Raw genomic sequence first — 18,486 nt, forward strand, 5'->3', positions numbered from 1 at the left:
AACTGAATTGATTTATTTTTTTAATAAGGACAGGACTTTTCTCAACTTTGAGTTTAAGGATTTAACAAGACTAAAACTACCTGCTGACTACAGCTTGGAATTAAAAAACAACAAGAAAAACAGGGATATAGAAGATATGACACACGCATTTCATTGAAAACCTTTAACTATTATTGAGTGTTGTAAACATTATCACGCAACTTGAAAATCACCTGTTGTCGCTCAGTAACCAGGAGAAAGAACTGCCATTATAATGTCAGCACTGCGTTAAAATCTCCTCCAGTGTGAGGTTTCATTATGAAAATACAGAAGGACAATTAAAGAAAAGACATCATTAACACTGATGTGGGAGTTGTTGTTGGATTTATTTAAATTTTCTCTATGAAATTCTTTCGATAAGTTGTCTTTTTAAGATGGTTGAAGGAAGAGTATCAATTAGCACATTTACAATGTGTATTCTGGGCTGTACCTTCGTTATATATTGAACAAAGTCCTTGCGGAAGGGCAGTCTGCAGCGAATGAACCACATGGCGATCACGTGGTGGGCGAGGGACACAATGTACTGGTTGAATCTGAGAGAAATGGAAAAATAAACAGCAGTCAGAGAGCCTCTGTGCAGCTGAAAGCAGATGTGTTGGTGTTTGTGTGAGCGCTCACTTGGAGGGGTTGGTGTAGGGCAGAGAGATGGCAAACACACTGACGTACTGCTCAGCTACAAAGTTGGCATACAGGTGAGGAAGGCGCACCAGAGCTGTGAACCAAAGTGGAAGGAGCAGCACATTAACAACCTCTCTTACTCTCTGCTCTCTCAACTTTCAGCAATCTTCAGACAAATTGGAGGAGAAAAAAGCTGCGAGCACTCACTGGAGAGAAACTCCAGCATCGGCGATGCCATGGCAACGGTGGCGGAGATATGGGTGAGCTTGACGATGAGAGCAGGCAGGAGCTTGATCATGATATCAGGCATCTCCACCGTGCACATGGTGAGGGCCACCACACACTGCTTGGCACAGCGGTAAATGAGGCCCGTCTCCAGGCACTGCACCAGCTCTCGCTGCCAAGAGGGGGAGAAATCAGCTCAGGTTGATCCAAGCGTTTTGCACCATTTTTAGCTAAAATGAAAGCCTGGGGTCGAGTTAACCAAATATTTACTGTCGGTGAACGGATTTTACAGTGAACTGGAAACCTTGCTTTTTAATATCGGGTGCAAGTCTCCTACAGACACAATCATACTCGTCAAAAAAGCTGGCACACAGAGCAAAACACAGATCATCACATAATAACAGGAACATTAAAAATTTTGCAGCCAGTTTATTGGAGGTTGAGTGCTGCCGTTTCGCCTCGTGACAAGAAAGGTTTTTTTCTTGGTACCTTGTTTCCTCTCCCAGTCTGAAACCATGCGTTTGAGGAGAACTGGCGACTACATTGGCCGCGTAGAATTTAAGGGTCTGTTATTGTTCGTCTCCAATGGACTGAATAGATGTTCGAACGTTTGACTTCATATTTTTAACAATAACTTGGTATGAAAAGTAACTTGATAACATTATTCCCAGGTTACAGGTCACGTATGATCAAGTTTCTTAATGTGAAACATTTCACATTCTGACATGATTTACTTTATATTTTACTATATGAAGAGATGGCATACCACCATATTTACAGGTGATACAATCTCATGACAGTATAAAGCATCCACAAATGGTTCTATTTGTTAAGAAAATTTAAACCATAGGCAATTAAATATTTCAATTTTCAACAGTCAAAATAACAACCAAAAAGAGAGTTTAGCGAGAACTCTGCAGAGGAACTAGTAAACCAGCTGTTTTCTGCAAATGTGGATCTTGTGGTTGAAAACAATCTGTAAATTTAAAGTTTAAAAACATCCTGAAACTGGGTGGGAAGAGCTCATATCATGCAAGTATATGCTCTGTGTTCTTGCTGCAGATTGTCAATTGTACCTGTCTGGATTGTTCCAGATAGTTGTGGTAGGAAGTGATCGCTGTGAGGACAGGAACTACTGCCAGCTGGACGTCTGTGCGTGAAAACCCTTCTGGGACTTTCTTTAAGCGCTCCGAGATCAGACGATCCGTCACCTACACACACGTTCGAGGAAAAGCAGTGAACGTAAGAATGGAATTCATAGACACTACTAATTGCTATTTGTTGGTAGGGGCACACATTTGAAGTACCATGCAGCAGAGTGTCGAACAGAGCAGATCTAAGATGCACGGCGACGTGAGCAGCAGCACTTTGTACTGCAGCGTCCACGGCAGCTTGTCAAGAACCAGCTTCAGCACCTTCCAGTCCGTCTCCTGCAAGAAAAGATCGAAACACATCAATATTTTTAGCATGCTGGTTTATGCAAAGTGCATCAGTCAGTTGAACAGAATGTAATTCAATGAGATTGCAAATAAAGTTTGCTGAATTGACTTAACAATGGATAGTGTGTCTGTGTGCTTTTTTCATCTATAACACGCTGTGCTCTGTGTACTCTGTGCAGCAGTTAGTCTATCAGCTAACTGCTAAATGTGTTTGTGCTGACATTATAAAGTTTGTACACATTTTGAACCCAAACCTAACAGATAAATACACAGCTCCATGCTGATAACTTTTCTCCAAAAGGCACAAATACACACAAACAGGACACGTAATGCAGTTCCACACATGCATCTCTGAAGCATCTGTGTTTTTCTCTTCTAATGTTTCCAAAGAGATTTGTCACTGTATTATTAATGGTAAGACACAGATCTGTTTCAAAAGTAAAGGCGTGTACCATCTTGAGGCACTGCAGCAGGACACTGAAGGCAGGAGCGTAGGGCAGGTAGGCTGAGCGTATGGATGCTGCTGAAGCAGGCGGGGCAGTCAGGACAGGCGGAGCAGCAGCAGTCGAAGGACTGCCAGCAGGAGGCGATGTTGAGCCTGTCAGCTTCTTCTCACTGACACGCTTCTCTTGCTCTCTGAAGTAACAAAGAAGACATCTTTGTTTTCAATGGGAAACCGACTGAAATGTGATGAGGCAGGAACAGGTTTTGAAGCGTCACACGTCCTCACCCTGTGTCACAATAGCAATAAGGGCTGAATCTTATGGCTCCATCTTTGTTGGGAACGCCGAGCCGATGAAGAGAGTCGGCACGCATCATCAGGAAGAAGTCAAACACCTCAATGAGGGAGATAAACGAGTCAGCATAGGAAAAGGGATCACAAATGCAACACAATGATAAATACAGGGAATTGATTACTCCTACCTGTAGTCTAATACTGGAGGCAATAGGTGAACAGTACTTGTTCTTGTAGTGAAGTTGTAAGTGGCTGATAAGTAATTCATAAACGCGACTCGCGTGGCTGGCTGGCAGGCTGTACAGTTTGCTCTGTCAGGAAAAAGAAATATAAGAGAACATTAGGAAAATGTGTTTTTTTATGTACACTCATGAGACTGCTTGCTAGTAAAATGCGTTATAAAAGCCCATTTACAGTGAGTCCTGCAAAAGCAAAGTGCTCGAGAAGCAGTGAGGCTAAAGGAAGAGATTAAAATGTTCAGGCAGAGCAACAAATGATGTTAAAAAACAACTAATAAAAACACAAATGAGATGATTCCTTTGGATGTTTTCTGATGAATCCTTAAAGCATATTGTAGGAGTTCTACTTTATAAAATTAAAACAAGACAGTTATTAATTGTGCCGTTAATTATTTGCATTCATCTGTCCCAGTATAGCTCTTATCTTTATTGGAACCAAGGAATTTTGTCAATTGATTTCAACAAAAATCTATGTAGTTTATAAGTGCATAACCGGCAAAGATAATCAAGTGTCATTTAGAGGGAATAAAACCATTCTTCTTCTTCATGATATTCATTTTCATCAAACATATTTGACATTTGTGTCGTGTTTGTAAATGTTGCCGAGTGATGCTGCTCAGTCTCGATGAAGCCGGTTGCATCCAACTTTAGAGGTCAAACAATAATAAACATACTTCCATCTAAACTGTTGGCGTGCAAGCTCACTTTAGTATTAAAAAAAAAACGTCATTTGCACGGGTACAAACGTTGGCTCTCTCATGCATACTAGAAAACTGAAAAATTGGAATTTGAGTATAACACATTAGATCTAAAGATAATTTGGTGAGCACAGTGAAAAGAAAACTTGGGATCATTGAAGCCGACACAAGTTTACTGTCAGGATCCTGATCTGAAGGAAGCAGGTCGCTCGTTACTTCTGCTCCGCAACAACTAAAATAGCTCAGATTTCCAAGAAATGAAGCAACTGGAAAGCAGCATGAATTTAGACCTGGCAGTCGCTCGGAATGTTCTCAGTTTTACTTTGCAGACAGATTAACACCTTTCCTTGTCGATAAAATACATTTCAAAGTTTATGTAGATCATAAAACTTGTAACAATCAATGGGTTGCCTTGTTGGCGTGCTGCATAACGCAAACATATTTATTGAAACCAAATAATAAATATGTTTATGGTTTTCTCTTGCAACTTTAAGACAGCAGTCTGAGAATCGGAGTAATACTCTGATCATGTGTGTGTATGTGTGTGTGTGTGTGTGTGTGTGTGTGTGTGTGTGTGTGTGTGTGTGTGTGTGTGTGTGTGTGTGTGTGTGTGTGTGTGTGTGTGTGTGTGTGTGTGTGTGTGTACCTGAAGGATTTCCAGCAGCCCCAGTATGGCAGTCCTGACATCTTCCATAGGAGACTCAGCTGTAGGGTCTCTCTCAGAAACCTCCAGGGGCCCCGAGCAGACCAGAGAGCGACTGGCCACCTAGGATGTAAACAAATAATGAAATTAGCTCTCCAAGTGATTTCATTTGGGCTGAAATGAATGAGGGGGAACCAAGTGATGAGATTCTGTGTGTGCACCCGTTCTATTATGTCCAGCAGGCTGGTGAAGTGATGCGTGTTGCAGCCCTCGGCGAGGTCCACCAATAGTTGGGTGGCCTGTTTCCTGACGGCCAGATCCCGGTCTTCAGCAATCCCACTGAGCTGAGGGATCACCACCATTTCAATCAACTCGTCCTGTTGAAAAAAAAAGAAACACAAAAGCTGCATCAGCCTAGGAAAAACAAAACTGCAGAGTAAGGAAGGCATAAGAAAGATAAATGGTTATATCAACTTCCAGCTATTTTCAATCAGCTTTGTGATCTTTAAATTAGATAAACTGCAACAGAATTAGAGATGAGTAAGTGTACGAACCTCGTAGAGTTGTCGGTTAGTACTGAGAACGAAGGACAGGATGTGCAGCACTTTGATCCTGATGACGCTGCGAGACTCGTTTCTTTCAGAGGGACAGAAAAGAAAAAAACTGAAATGTGATGAAAAGATTGACCATGAACTGCTCATAGTGTGTGTGTGTGTGTGTGTGTGTGTGTGTGTGTGTGTGTGTGTGTGTGTGTGTGTGTGTGTGTGTGTGTGTGTGTGTGTGTGTGTCCTACCTGAAGAATTTCTCCATGAGGCGGTGAAGGCTCTGAATCCAGCCGTCCTTGGCAGGCTGAATTGACTGTGCGCGGTACGAGATGAGGGTCAGCACCGACGCATCCTGTCACACACAAAATTAGATGGAAAATGAGCAACATCGAGTAACGGCAGCGACACGCCGTGACATTTTAGCAGTCTCCAATTAAAAACAAGCCATCTTGACCATGTCTCCAGGCTCACGGAGGGTCGCTGTCACAGCTGTGTGACCACAGACAGTCCGAGGTCATTGTCTGTGAGAGTTTTTAATCACCGAACAATCACAGTGACACCAGCGCAGTTTGAAGATTCACAAATAAGAGAAAGAGCAAAAGCACATTTCCATACAGAAATTTTGCCCCTGTGTGTAAACTGCACGTTGATGGTTAAGTTCTTCAATGATTGGAGGCGAGGTGGAGTACAAAGATCACGTACAGGATGATGTTATTCTGGCATTTTGTGCAATGAAGGAGCCACGAGACGACAAATTGACAAAAAGAAACGTGGAAAAACACAACAACAACAACAACAACAAAAAGACTCACAGGTCTCTTGTCTGCACATTTCTCCACCAGGCTGAAGAACTTCTCCATGGAGCCGTGATAACCGTTCTGCTCGTACAGCTCTTCTACTGTGGTCAGCAGCTCGTACACGATTGCCTTCAGCTCCGTGCTTCCTATCGTCTGCGAGGACACAGGGCGCAGAACACTACGGTCAAATGAGATCTGCCATTTGCCTCCAGGCATGTGCATTTTCATGCGCGTGTACCTGGATCTGCTGCAGCAGTCGCTCGATGATGCCCAGCAGGATGTCCCACGTGACCACCTGCAGCTCCTTCCCGTACTTCTTGATCAGCCTGGTGATGGAGAGGACGATTTCATACGACACCACCTCATTGGCACACGACATGGCCTGAGGGGAAAGAGGGTGACAGGAACAGTCACAGATTAAATACAAAAGAACATTTAGTACACAATAAATCTTTTCTTTTTAATTTCCCTATCTAAACGTTGAAATGTAAGACTTTTAATTTGACTTTTTACATGCCTGCGTTTAGGCCTTAACTAAATGTAATTCTGGAAGGAGATTTCCACACTGATTTTAAACATTAATGTTAGATAGCGTCTAAAAAGAACATTAGGTTTGTTTGTAAAACACTAAAGCAGGATTACAAATGTGTGAGAGCTTGGCTTTGACAGACAGTGACTATGTACTCGTGTGTTACCTTGTAGAAAGACGGCAAAACGAGAGTGGGTGTGTTTTTGAGGGCAGGTAGTCGGTGAGCCCCCCACAGCGCCATCCCAACAAAGAACACTGCTCCCCTCAACAACGGCGCGTCCTCCATGTAAACCCTGGAGGAGATTACAGACAGGCATGAGGAGCACAGCCTCCTCGTGGCGACAATGGCTGCACCATGCATTTTACGGCAACGGGTCCATGTGTGATTACGATATGGCAGCATTTGTGCTTTGGACTTTTTTCTCATATATAAAAATTCTGTCCTTCTGAATTTCCATCGCATGAGTAGACAAGGAAACGTCATTTAGAGCAGTTCAATCAGGCTCGCCATTGTTATTTTGTGAAATGTTAATATCCCAACGTAAAGCCCCTCGTACATATCGCAATAATGACTGAACCACAATAAATCAGGTTTTTGTGTAATGTGCATTCATGCCATGAATGTCAACATCAGACGGAGAACACTTTGCTCAATCTTCTCGGCAAGAGGTTGCTTTTTACTTCACTGATTCAACATTAGATCACACAACAGGCCAGAAGGCGGCAAGAATCAAGGAAAACTGAGTAAAAATCAAGGAAAACTGAGTAAAAACAACAAAGTCAACAAATACTGAGTTTCTGAATCTCTGCTGGTCAGAACGCAAAAGAAAAAGAAAAACAAACATGGGGACTAAGAAGAAATGAGAACCGTCATTTAGAAGTAAAATCCATCAACATAACATTCGTCAGTTTGTTTGTTTATTTCAAATCATTTTGCCATCGCATTACTCAACAACCGTATTAGTACTAGATGACAGTAGCTGCAAAAAGACATGTGTCTGAATGTGTGTTGATACAAAAAAAAGTACCCCTCCTCCATGATGCGACACATGGTGTAAATGGCGCTGTGGCCAAGGTGAGTCCCCAACACTTTCCTCATCAACTGGAGAAGCAGAACAAGCACACAAATGGAGTAAATGACAAGAGGACCGGAGAAGGACGCAGTTATAACCCGTCAACACTTCAAACAAACAAATAAAATAAAGTGTTTATGTGAGCTTTTCTTTCACCTTCCAGCAGGATTCACAAAACTCCTTGACGTTGACGGTACGACACAGCGTGATGATGAAGACGGTGAGCGATTCGGAGGGCAGGCAGTTATAACACACAACTGCATCCAATACTTGTAGAGCCACCTGGCCACAAAAAAAAAACAACCTCGGAATAAACTCACATTATTACTGCATTAAATTACAAACTGTAGTTTGTAAATGAAAACCAAAAAGCACTTCATGAGAGACTAGGTAAAGGTTTTGTGTACCGGTGATGTGGAGACATATTTCTATTAATGCAGCTATACATTCTGACACATACAGTACTCCGCATGAATGGAACTAACTGTTTTTGCTTTTTTTTTTTAGAAACCATGCGGATCATACATTTTATCTGGATCGTCGAGCATTTTTCATAACCTGCCGATTTACTGAAGATTTCAGTTTATCAGTCCCAGGAAATGGTGCAGGCGCTGAATGAAATGTTGTTTGCAATCTGAAGGGTATTTAAAAGTCAAGAGTTGCCAATAAATACACACCCAGCAGACACAGCATGCTTGGTGTTGAGAGGTGAAATAGTCGGCATTAATTCATGCGGTTATATACGAACCAAAGTGCATTAAGCCTTCATTATGATTATTATAATATCTGATAGTTTTTGGTATATTCAATGACTATCAAATGATTGAAAAGAATGAAGACTAAAGAGTGTTTTAGGATTTCTGTCCGAGATGCGTTATGAAGGAACCAATCAAAAGTCCTGTTGTAACGGGTCCAACACGATTTAGTTTGACCTCATTCATAACTTCATTTCCTGCAGGTCTTTTCCTGTGAGAACATCTTTTCCACAAACTACAGCAATATCCATCGGTTTATTCTTGTTTTTACGAGATAAAAGTGTGAAAGAATGCGTGAATTGAAAAGACTTGATAAAATTAGACAAAAAACAAAACATTTGCTAAAAATACAACTGATGAGCTTTTCTTTTACAAAACAAATAGACGTTTTCTACATCTTCCACAGAAAGAGCAACGGGAATAATAAAAAAGCATCTGTGTGTCTATGTTTAACAACAGTAATAATAACGGGTCACAAAAGTGGATCAAACCCAAAAACCCACCTCAATATCGGTTGAAGACGTTGTTCTGTTGCACAGCAGACAGATTTTCCTGGAGAGAGAGAAACCAGAGCGTCTTAAAAAGATTTCCGGACAGTAAGGAGAACCGTGAGGCTGTTTCTCCGACTTACTGGACCATGATGAAGACGTTTTGGTCCAGGTAGCAGCTGTTGAACTTCACCAGATTCACCAGAACGTGAAGAAAGTCGGAGGTAAGACCGATGTCCATCCACAGGAGGACGAAGCGTGCTGCCAGCGAAAATCAAATGTGCTTATTATGATGATTCAAGAGAAAGGCGTCTTGTTTGGAGGTGAATTTCGTATATGTCCGTCTGCTCGGATATATAAGGAGGATTCATTACCCTGGATGTGTCAAATAACCTATTGAAGCTCTAAATAAATTGATCTGTTCAGACAGGATGATAAGTTCATCTACAAAAAGGGAGCAAGTCAACACTGATCAGCTGAGATGTGACAGAGCCACAATTACACTATTTCCTCCCCGGGAAGATTGTCTTTTCAATCATTTCACATTTATTTTACCAGATAAGTCTATTGAGAACGAGTTCTCATTTAGAATGACGATCAGGCCAAGAGGCAGCGAGGAGGCACAAAGAAAAACACAGAAACAAGTTTATCCTGTACATACATGCGTAAATACAATAAAACTGTCACACAAGCTTAAAAGAAAGAGAGTAGTATCTACAGTGTTATATATTAGGAAACAAATCGATGAAAGCTAAAAATGTGATTATTGGTAGCATTGTATTTGTGACAGAGGAGAGTGGGATAAATGTAGAAAGTTTGAAGGTCTGCTGCAGATGATTCCAGACATTTTGCAGCAGAAAACTGAAATGAGGAGCAGCTGAAGGAGGTACGGGCTGAGAAGGGCCTGTCAGGAGACATAAAGGACTTTTTCCAACAAGAGTTCTGTAAATGAAATGAACCGTGACGTGTGCGTGTTCTTTCCTCCCAGTGTCTAAAATTGGATTCATAGAAATCATGTACCTCAGAATATCAGAAGTATCGAGTTCATAAAAAGAAGAAGACTTTGCTTTACCAATGTCCTCCTCCAGATATGTGATGTCCTTCCCGTTCTCCGTTAAGGCCTTGAACACTTCCAGTCTGTCCGACAGGTCCTCGTTGCACGGCTGGTAATCCCGCACCACCTTAAAGAAGTAGGCTCTAAGAGGGCCGAGCCGTTCACCCTGGACGCCAAATTAGAAATACCAAAAAAGAAGTTCAACGTCCATGAAGTGGCTTACTTTTGGGTTCCGTTTAAAAAAAACAAAAAAAGCAAAACATGCATATTGTTTTGAACATACGAGCATATCAACTTGTAATGAATAAAATGAACTCGGCAACACCACAACAAAAAATATTCACATTCAAAACAGTTTAGCAACGTGCCAATAATGCGAAGTGAAGCGTGTAGAAAATGACAGACGTATTTGATATGTGTTGGTGTGAACGTTGCGTGTTCAGACCTGTCCCTGTATAATGGCCCTGAGCAGCTGAAGCACAGCATGTCTGGCCTCTGGTGGCTGTTCTGGAGTCAACATGTCCTCCACCGCTTTCCACACAGCCTCCACCGCATGCTTCAATAAACACAGGCTTTCATTAATACAGACGACTGCGCACCTTGTGCCCTTATGATGACAATAGCAACAATGAATAAATAAAAAACCTCTCAGCTTTACCTCCTCAAATTTTTTCGTTTTGGCAAGATCACATATGTGGTTCATCATGCGAACGCGGATGCTCAGGCCGTTCTCCGGGTGGAGCTCCTAAACCGCACCGAGAATGAGGAGGAGGAGGAGGAAACCGATGATTATGAAGGAGTAGAAACCTGGAGGGATTTTACTTTGGGAGTGTGTGAACATGTGGATCATTTTCTGTGCACACCTTGAGGATGTCGGTTGTAATGATAAACTCGGAGGGTTTGCTGTCGCTCTGCTTGCTCGGTGGACGTGGCGGTCCCAGCCCGAAGATCCCCTTCACCTTGTCCTTGAGACTCTCTTTGCTTGGTTGTTTATTCATGGCCCGGGCTGGTGGGGTGGCACTCTACACAGGGGGGGACTGAAGGCTGCCTGCAACGACACACATCTGATCATGTAGTGAGTTCCATGTGGGCAATATGGCCCATTTCAAAAACAAAAATATTTATTTCATGGCATTTTGATCATAATCAAACTAAATAATGAAAATATTATTAACTGAGGAATATCTAAACATGCATTAAAATGACAGGCATCTTAGTTACAGAGTCATTTACGCCCCCCCCCCTCGAGGAGTCAGACTGCCGGACATGGCACAACAAAGTGTCACAACGTGGCAGAGCCACAAAAATAACCACAAAGTGACAGAAAATGGCCAAAAGTGAAGCAAGGAAGAAATGAGAAACAGACACAAAGAGGAGCATTACAACCAGACAGAAGCACAACATAAGAACAAAACACCCAAAATATCCAACCAAGATAATAGAAAAAGAGCTACATGTGACCAAAAACACAAAACAACATCTATGTAAAGCAGAATGAGCACAAATATAACTAGAAATAGCATTAAACAACCCTAAAGAAACACGGAAATACATCAAAAAGACCAACAAAAACATGCATAAAGACACAAAAGATGTTTACATTACAGGAGAATGAATAAGTGCACACAAAGAAATGGGTGGCTGAGGGGGGGGATCTGTATTCTCATGGACCAGCAATGCTGTTTGGGAGTTTTTAGGCTCTGGCATTGGATTGGATCTCAAGGAGTTGATAAAGTTAGTGCCTTAAACTCTTCGTGGACATGGTGGGTTAGTAGCTTCTCCACAGTCATGGAGCTGAAGGACACCATACAGAAATCACAATGTGCAGGAGCAGCCTCCTGATCCAGGCCAGCTGGGAGCCGCAGTCTGTTAATGTGTAAACCCAGAGGTCAGGTTTGAAGAATTTGCTGTCATGTGGACCTGACAGACACAGAGGGGAGGGGGGGGGGGGAGGGAGGGAGGGAGCAGGCAGACAACGACTGTTCTGTTTCAGTTCGACAATAACAACATCAACCAGCAGCAGCAGCACGTCGGTGCCCCAATCCAGGACCGAGACCTGTGGTAAACAGCCTCTTTATCAAGACAGACGTACAATGGCGCAGCCGAGGCTACAGAAAGTCTGGTAGCCTCGAACAACAATCCCCCCCCCCCCCCCCCCCCCCCCCTCCACCAGTCTCCCCCACCTCGACCACCCCTCTTCCCCCCTCCCCTCTCACCTCTCATTCAGCCACGGTTCAGTCTGCATGCAGCCGACAGAGCCGTCCACGTCCACGTCCCCGCATGGGTCTAACTCTGTGTTTGCAGCAGAGGGCTGGCTCCCAGTCCTCCACTCCTCGACCGGATGACAAACTGACGCTCTGGCAGTTGCACTTCCGACAAAAACACGCTGCCGCGCTGCCTCATGGGTAATGTCGTTCTACGCGAGCTAAGCGCTAATGCAATTGAAATACTTTTCTGGCTTTCTTTACAGTAATAAATAAAACTGCATGAGTACTGAAGGGTTGTCCACTGCACTGGCTTTCTATTCCCGACTAAATGAGTTTCGAATATCATAACAAATGAGAACGTAATGCATTTCGATAGTTAGCAAACAGCTGGCTCGCCAGGTCGTTGAAGTCGGTCCCACGTTGGAGACAGGCTGTACTACCTCTTTGTGCCAGTAGGGGAGGCTTTTTCACAACAAGTCACAATTCTCCCTAATTCCTAAATAAAAACACACACACATATACACAAGAAAGAAAGAAAGAAAGAAAGAAAGAAAGAAAGAAAGAAAGAAAGAAAGAAAGAAAAAAGAAAAAGATTTTCAAGTCATGTTTATTTGCAACGTCATTTAAAGAGAAAATCTAGGAGGCAGAGATAAACTGAGATTATGTTGTACCTTTCTATTATAAACAGCAACTTGTAATTACATTTTGATGTACTCCTACCTCTTTGCACTAAAACAAATGTAGCCATTTAAATCAGGAAACGCTAGTACATCTCTTATACTCCATCACTGGCACTACCAACTTAAACAAAGCACACACAAGAAAAAAAGTCAATATATATATATATTTCTATAGGTGGATCTAAACCTCTTCTATATGCATTTGGCATCCTGTCACAATGATATTTCCTTCCCTCTGCATTGGTCCTTCTATTTTGGGACATTTTTGTGAGATTTGTAGGACATTTTCAACATTATCACAAAGGAGAAAAACGCGGTATGGAACGATATGGAAACACTGACATCTAGCGGCCAACTGTCGTCATTACACTATCACAACAATCCTGCAGTATAAACTTTTATTACATGTTATTTAAAATCTTCAATGATTATCATCAGTTGAATTAACTTTGGCACATATCTACTACAACCACCTAAACTCTTAATAGTATATTTAAGGTATTATTTCACTGGATGAGAAAAACGTTTATGAGGTAAAAACTGAAACAACGAACGAGAAACGAACTTCTGCTGCAGTGAGTCGCTGCAGCAGGAGTGTGTGTATGTATGTGTGTGTGTGTGTGTGTGTGTGAGAGACAAATTGTGTGTGTGTGTGAGAGAGACAAAGTGTGTGTGTGTGTGTCCCATGCTGTCCGCTGTCATGACCTCTCCGTACTTTGTGCACACCAGATCTGTGACCAACCAGAGAAGAAATCTAATGACTTCTTCGTCTCTCGGGTCCAAACTCACGTGCAAGATGAGAAATCCGGTCCCGGTTCCGTGTGAGGACGTGAAGGAGGAAGAAACGGAGATCAAACTCTCATCACACGGTGAGACATCATGAATAACTGTGATCCATCCCGCTGTGGTTGGAGATATTATTGTCATTGTGAGGAATGACCACAAGCACGTGAAGCTGCTGTCAAAACTGTTATTGACCAAAACAACCAGGGAATCTTGAAACTGCACCTACATCTCATCCCTCAACGCTGAAATGTCTGAACAGCTCACACTCACCAGAGGCTCACACTCACCAGAGGCTCACACTCAGCAGAGGCTCACACTCAGCAGAGGCCTGGACCTGTGAGGACCCTGGGATCCCATCCAGAGGATCCATCAGCTGATCCTGAAGAGTCCAAACACAAAGAGACAATCTCACATTCACATTGTCAACACGCATCCTCACAGGGACTGATGACTTCACAAATGCATTTTCACCTTGAAACAAATCAATTCATACGATCCATCTTCTATAAAAACCAAAGTTTATCCTGTAAAGGGTTGCAGGGCGCCGGAGCTGATCCCAGTTAACTATGTGTGGGAGCAGGATGCACCTGCACAGGTGAACAGTCCATCGCTGGACACATCATATCACAGCACTTCATTTCTGTTTTGAGGCTCTTGTGTCAGTCACAGGAGTTTTTAATGAATGAAAAGGGGGACGAGTTTCCAGGTACGCTTTCCAGGTTTCACTTGCCATGATTTTTGTAGATTCTGTATACCAGAAACGTCATTTTAACTTGCAATATTGTTTTATACTTAGATCAACTTTGACAACAAATGTCCACTCTCTTCCTGATACAACCCACATCTCACTGGGCTATCTCGCTATGCTGATGATATAACTTTCTGATTAGAGTAGGTACATAATTACCAGAGTCTAAATGTTTGTTTTTTTTAACCCATGGTTCCCTGCAGAAGGAGCTGCATCACTTTCTTATCCGTACAATTCATATGATTTACATAACCCCCCCCCCCCCCCCCCCCCTCTTGGGTCGACATAGTATTGTCTTCTACACCCATATCACCATTATCAGCCTGCTCGTTCATTCCCTTCTGATTATTCTCTGTACTGTATGTCCGTCTTGAGTTTTCCTTTTCTTGACTGTAAATGAATGAATAAAATTCCCCACTTGCACCATTACAGTAATTTCTTACACTTAACCTTCTTGTATTGAATATGCAAGTATTATTCATACACAATGCTTTTATTCAAACCGTTGAATTATATCGCCACTTAACCGTTATTGCAATAACACCCTGAACAGTCCTTTTGCTAATATTTAAGTGTCTATGTGCTGCATTGTTATTTAATTGTCAGACTTTGTGTTTTCCTCTCTTCCAGACACCACTCATGGATCTTCACAGCAGGCCGCCATGCATCCACAGCCTGAAGCGTCCCCACAGCGTGCTCACAGCCGCAGGAGGAGGCAGCTGAAGGTGGAGTACGATGCGGACGACGGCGCCTCGTCGGTGAAGACGGAGCGCCGGCAGCCTCCCGACTGGAAGAAACAATTTGAGTTAATTCGTGAGATGAGGAAGGGGCGCGATGCCCCCGTAGATAACATGGGAGCAGAGAAATGCTACGACTCTGACGCCCCGGCACACGTACGTCCGCGCCTCGCCGTCTGGTAAGAAGCAGCTTTGGCCGCGTGCGGACGATAAAATGTGCTGCTGTCGTCTCAGGTGAGACGTTTCCAGGTGCTGGTGTCTCTCATGCTGTCCAGTCAGACCAGGGATCAGGTGACGGCGGCCGCCATGCAGAAGCTCCGAGCTCATGGATGCAATGCAGAAAACATCGTGGCCACCGATGATGAGACGTTGGGAAAACTCATCTATCCTGTTGGCTTCTGGAGGGTAGTCAGAAAACACAAGCAGATGTTTGGAGGAGTTGGTTTGGAACACATCTGTACTTCTTTCTCCTGCCTGTAGAGTAAAGTGAAGTATCTGAAGCTGACCTCAGCCACGCTGCAGACGGACTTTGGGGGAGACATCCCCGACAGCGTGGAGGGGCTGGTTCGCCTCCCGGGGGTCGGACCCAAGATGGCTCATCTGGCGATGGACATTGCCTGGGATCGGGTGTCCGGCATCGGTGGGTACTCGACCGTGAAGCACGGACAGAAACTCAACGGGTATCGAGTTTTATCAAATGAATGTACAATGCATCAGCGCAGTGAACCGGTCGGCTGCAATTTTGATTACAGATGATCAATTTTAGTCACTTATTAGATAAGCTGTAAAAAATACAGTCTGCTCCAAATTTTGGCATTGAATGCGCTTTTCTTCTTCATGTTGCTCACATGTGTTGATTTCTTCTTTGTTTTCTGCCCAGGCGTGGACACACATGTGCATCGTATCTCTAACAGGCTGGGCTGGCTCAGAAAACCAAGTAAAAACCCAGAAGAGACACGGAAGGCTCTGGAGGAGTGGCTACCCAGGTAATTCACTGCTCTATAGATAGATAGATAGATAGAGACACACACACACATGCATATATATCTATAAACATGTATATATACATAAAGTATGAACCCCTATTAAATAAATCTATATTTTATGAAAATACATATACACAAAATAAATAACGCCTATCTCTTTAGACATATATACTTCTATAAATACATATATCCAGTTCAGCATGTCTGAAAAGGCGAAGCAAGAAGACAAACTGAACTCCACCTGGAGTGAAGAACGGTCTTTGCCAAAATAAATGAAATATTCCACATATATATAATATATATAAAACAGTGGTTATTAGTAATGACTTTTTTTTTTTCATTTGGCCCATTTTTCTGTACAGGAGCTGCAAATATAAGTGTAGAAATAGATACAGGATAATACACACTTTTAACTTTGCAATAGGTCAAAAAGGCCTACTTTATATTTACAGAGTGTTGTGCTTCCTCCTGAAGGCGTTTTAAAGTTACCTGTCTCGCCGTCTGTCTCGCCGTCTGTCTCACAGGGAGCTCTGGAGTGAGATCAACTGGCTGCTGGTGGGTTTTGGACAGCAGGTCTGTTTGCCCGTCAACCCTCTCTGCTCTTTATGTCTGAACCAGCACAGCTGTCCGTCTGCCTTCAAGAGCTCTCCTGCAAAGAGGCCCAAATCTGGATCGCCTCCGCAGAGTCTGAGCCCGGCCTCCTCCTTTAAGACAAAAACTGAGCCGGGACCAGACGATGAAAGGATCAAGAGGGAGGCATCGCACGCGGCGACGTCCCCGGCCTCACGGACACGGAAGACAAAAAGTAAAGTCTCTTGAACTCTGTAGTTGAAGTTTTGTCCTTGAATGTTGGACATGTATATATTTTAGATACACTAAAACAGACATTTAAGCTAAAGGTTTGTGAGTATTTTTACTTTAATGAAAACTGTTCCGGCAAGATAAATTATTTTTCTACTTTTTCTTTTGTGTTCTTTTTTTGTCAAATAAATATATCTGTGTTGAACTGGTTGCCGTTACTTAGAATGTTTTTTTTCCAAAATCCCACACATCCGATGCAAGAATGATTACTGCTCACAACATCCAGCCATCTGTTATTACACGGCTTCACACTGAACAGGACAAACACACGTTCACAGGCAGTTTTAGAGTCATTAATTAACCTCTACCGTATGTTTTTGGACAGAAAGCGGCATGAAATAACATTTTAATATTGATGACAACTTTAAACAGTGTTTGCGGTGTGTCTGGACACTACCTGTGACAGAAACACATTGAAATACAGCATTTTATCCATTAATCCAGGCGTCTGCAACCTTTATAACCAAAAGAGCCTTTTTCATGAATTTCAATCAAATTAAATTTGTCTGGAGCCACAAACCATTTTAATTATCCGAAATAATTAAAAGAAACAAAAAAATGTTATTCAGAAAAACTAAGGTTGCATTAATAAAGTGTCAGAGGTACAATTTAGATATGTTTTTATAACATTTTTAGATGTTGTAGACATTTTTTTTCTCATGGAGTTTTCCACTTCAGCTATTTCATACATCTTGGACATTTGAACCTGTTGAGCTCCTTTTTTTTTTTCATTGCTGCTTTATGTTTCCCAATGTGTTTTGTGGGTTTTTTCATTTATTAATTTTTTCCTTTTTTTCTTATTTTTTCCTTTACCCCCCCCCCCCCCCCCCCCTTCCTTGTTTTATTAAAATTAAAACAAATGCGTATTTACATTTCCTGAAAGCTTCAGAGAGCCGCGACAGCGGAACTGAAGAGCCACATGTGGCTGCAGAGCTTCAGGTTGCAGAGGCCTGCTTTAGTCAATCAATCCTATTGATCGGTTATCTGCACCGGATATCTGACCAACTATTGCTCATGGAAAAGTTCTATTTAAAACGGATCATATCAAGAAGTGCTGGTTCATTTTGTCTGCAATTACAAATTTTAATTTTTAATTTCCATTCAAAGCTTAAAGGACGTGTTTCCTATAATAATAGTCACCTTCCCCAAGGAACACTGAAACAGGTTTTGCTTGCTGCAGTTCTTCCACCTCTTCGCACTGGTAATTAAATCTCAATAGGAATGAATGGTGAGCCGATCTGCAGCCCAATTTCTGCGCTCCATCTGCTGCAAAGTTTATGCAACTATAATCTTATTAGAATGAATCAATTTTAAAATCCCAGGTTTGCAAGGCTTGCTGTTGTGAACGCATCCTTTTGTTAATGTCCTTGTACAGCGAGCAGATTGTTTCCCACACTTTCATATCCATGCAGAGCTGGTTTGTGCGTGTTATGGCAGGACACGCTCACATGGAACAGCCCTTTCCTGTGAGGCGTGCCTGCTGCAGTCACAGCTCTTCAGCATGTCGGTTGACTGCCCTTGTTTATCAGGACCAGATTAACCCTGGATTGTACCCCGTGGACCTGTTCGGAATGCAGCATGCGTCTCCATCACTTTTAATTTG

The 18,486-nt window shown here is 42.6% G+C and overlaps 2 protein-coding genes across 3 annotated transcripts in view; one reads left to right on the top strand and one right to left on the bottom strand.

Annotated features, from left to right (window-relative positions):
* Window positions 1-12,221, bottom strand: part of tsc2 (TSC complex subunit 2) — a 33,726-nt gene extending 21,505 nt beyond the window's left edge. The window contains 24 exon segments of the mRNA XM_080463718.1: window positions 470-572; window positions 658-751; window positions 865-1,054; window positions 1,959-2,093; window positions 2,190-2,312; window positions 2,774-2,957; window positions 3,052-3,158; window positions 3,246-3,368; window positions 4,641-4,760; window positions 4,859-5,014; window positions 5,192-5,273; window positions 5,431-5,534; window positions 5,995-6,132; window positions 6,218-6,361; window positions 6,675-6,801; window positions 7,537-7,610; window positions 7,738-7,863; window positions 8,840-8,888; window positions 8,968-9,085; window positions 9,897-10,044; window positions 10,324-10,434; window positions 10,537-10,623; window positions 10,742-10,926; window positions 12,095-12,221. Coding sequence (XP_080319844.1) covers window positions 470-572; window positions 658-751; window positions 865-1,054; window positions 1,959-2,093; window positions 2,190-2,312; window positions 2,774-2,957; window positions 3,052-3,158; window positions 3,246-3,368; window positions 4,641-4,760; window positions 4,859-5,014; window positions 5,192-5,273; window positions 5,431-5,534; window positions 5,995-6,132; window positions 6,218-6,361; window positions 6,675-6,801; window positions 7,537-7,610; window positions 7,738-7,863; window positions 8,840-8,888; window positions 8,968-9,085; window positions 9,897-10,044; window positions 10,324-10,434; window positions 10,537-10,623; window positions 10,742-10,876 — 2,778 coding nt within the window. The 5' untranslated portion in view covers window positions 10,877-10,926; window positions 12,095-12,221.
* Window positions 12,222-13,345: 1,124 nt separating this feature from the next.
* Window positions 13,346-18,442, top strand: nthl1 (nth-like DNA glycosylase 1). Of its 2 annotated transcripts, XM_080463719.1 has the most exons (7): window positions 13,349-13,365; window positions 13,495-13,634; window positions 14,930-15,192; window positions 15,271-15,441; window positions 15,517-15,676; window positions 15,917-16,022; window positions 16,547-18,442. In XM_080463719.1, the coding sequence occupies exons 2-7, from the start codon at window positions 13,523-13,525 to the stop codon at window positions 16,839-16,841; spliced, it is 1,107 nt and encodes a 368-aa protein (XP_080319845.1). In that variant the 5' UTR covers window positions 13,349-13,365; window positions 13,495-13,522; the 3' UTR covers window positions 16,842-18,442. The 2 variants fall into 2 exon arrangements, with proteins under 2 accessions (XP_080319846.1, XP_080319845.1); XM_080463720.1 differs by having other exon boundaries at window positions 13,346-13,634.
* Window positions 18,443-18,486: the final 44 nt, after the last annotated feature.

Source organism: Lipophrys pholis (assembly GCF_963383615.2).
Source record: "Lipophrys pholis genome assembly, chromosome: 5".
Lineage (NCBI taxonomy): Eukaryota > Metazoa > Chordata > Actinopteri > Blenniiformes > Blenniidae > Lipophrys > Lipophrys pholis.

Coding starts and splice junctions, on each gene's coding strand:
- nthl1 (XM_080463720.1), top strand. CDS start 13,451: ATGCTGTCCGCTGTCATGACCTCTCCGTACTTTGTGCACACCAGATCT. Junction 15,193..15,270: donor ACTCTGACGCCCCGGCACAC/GTACGTCCGCGC, acceptor CTGTCGTCTCAG/GTGAGACGTTTCCAGGTGCT. Junction 15,677..15,916: donor GGATCGGGTGTCCGGCATCG/GTGGGTACTCGA, acceptor TTTTCTGCCCAG/GCGTGGACACACATGTGCAT.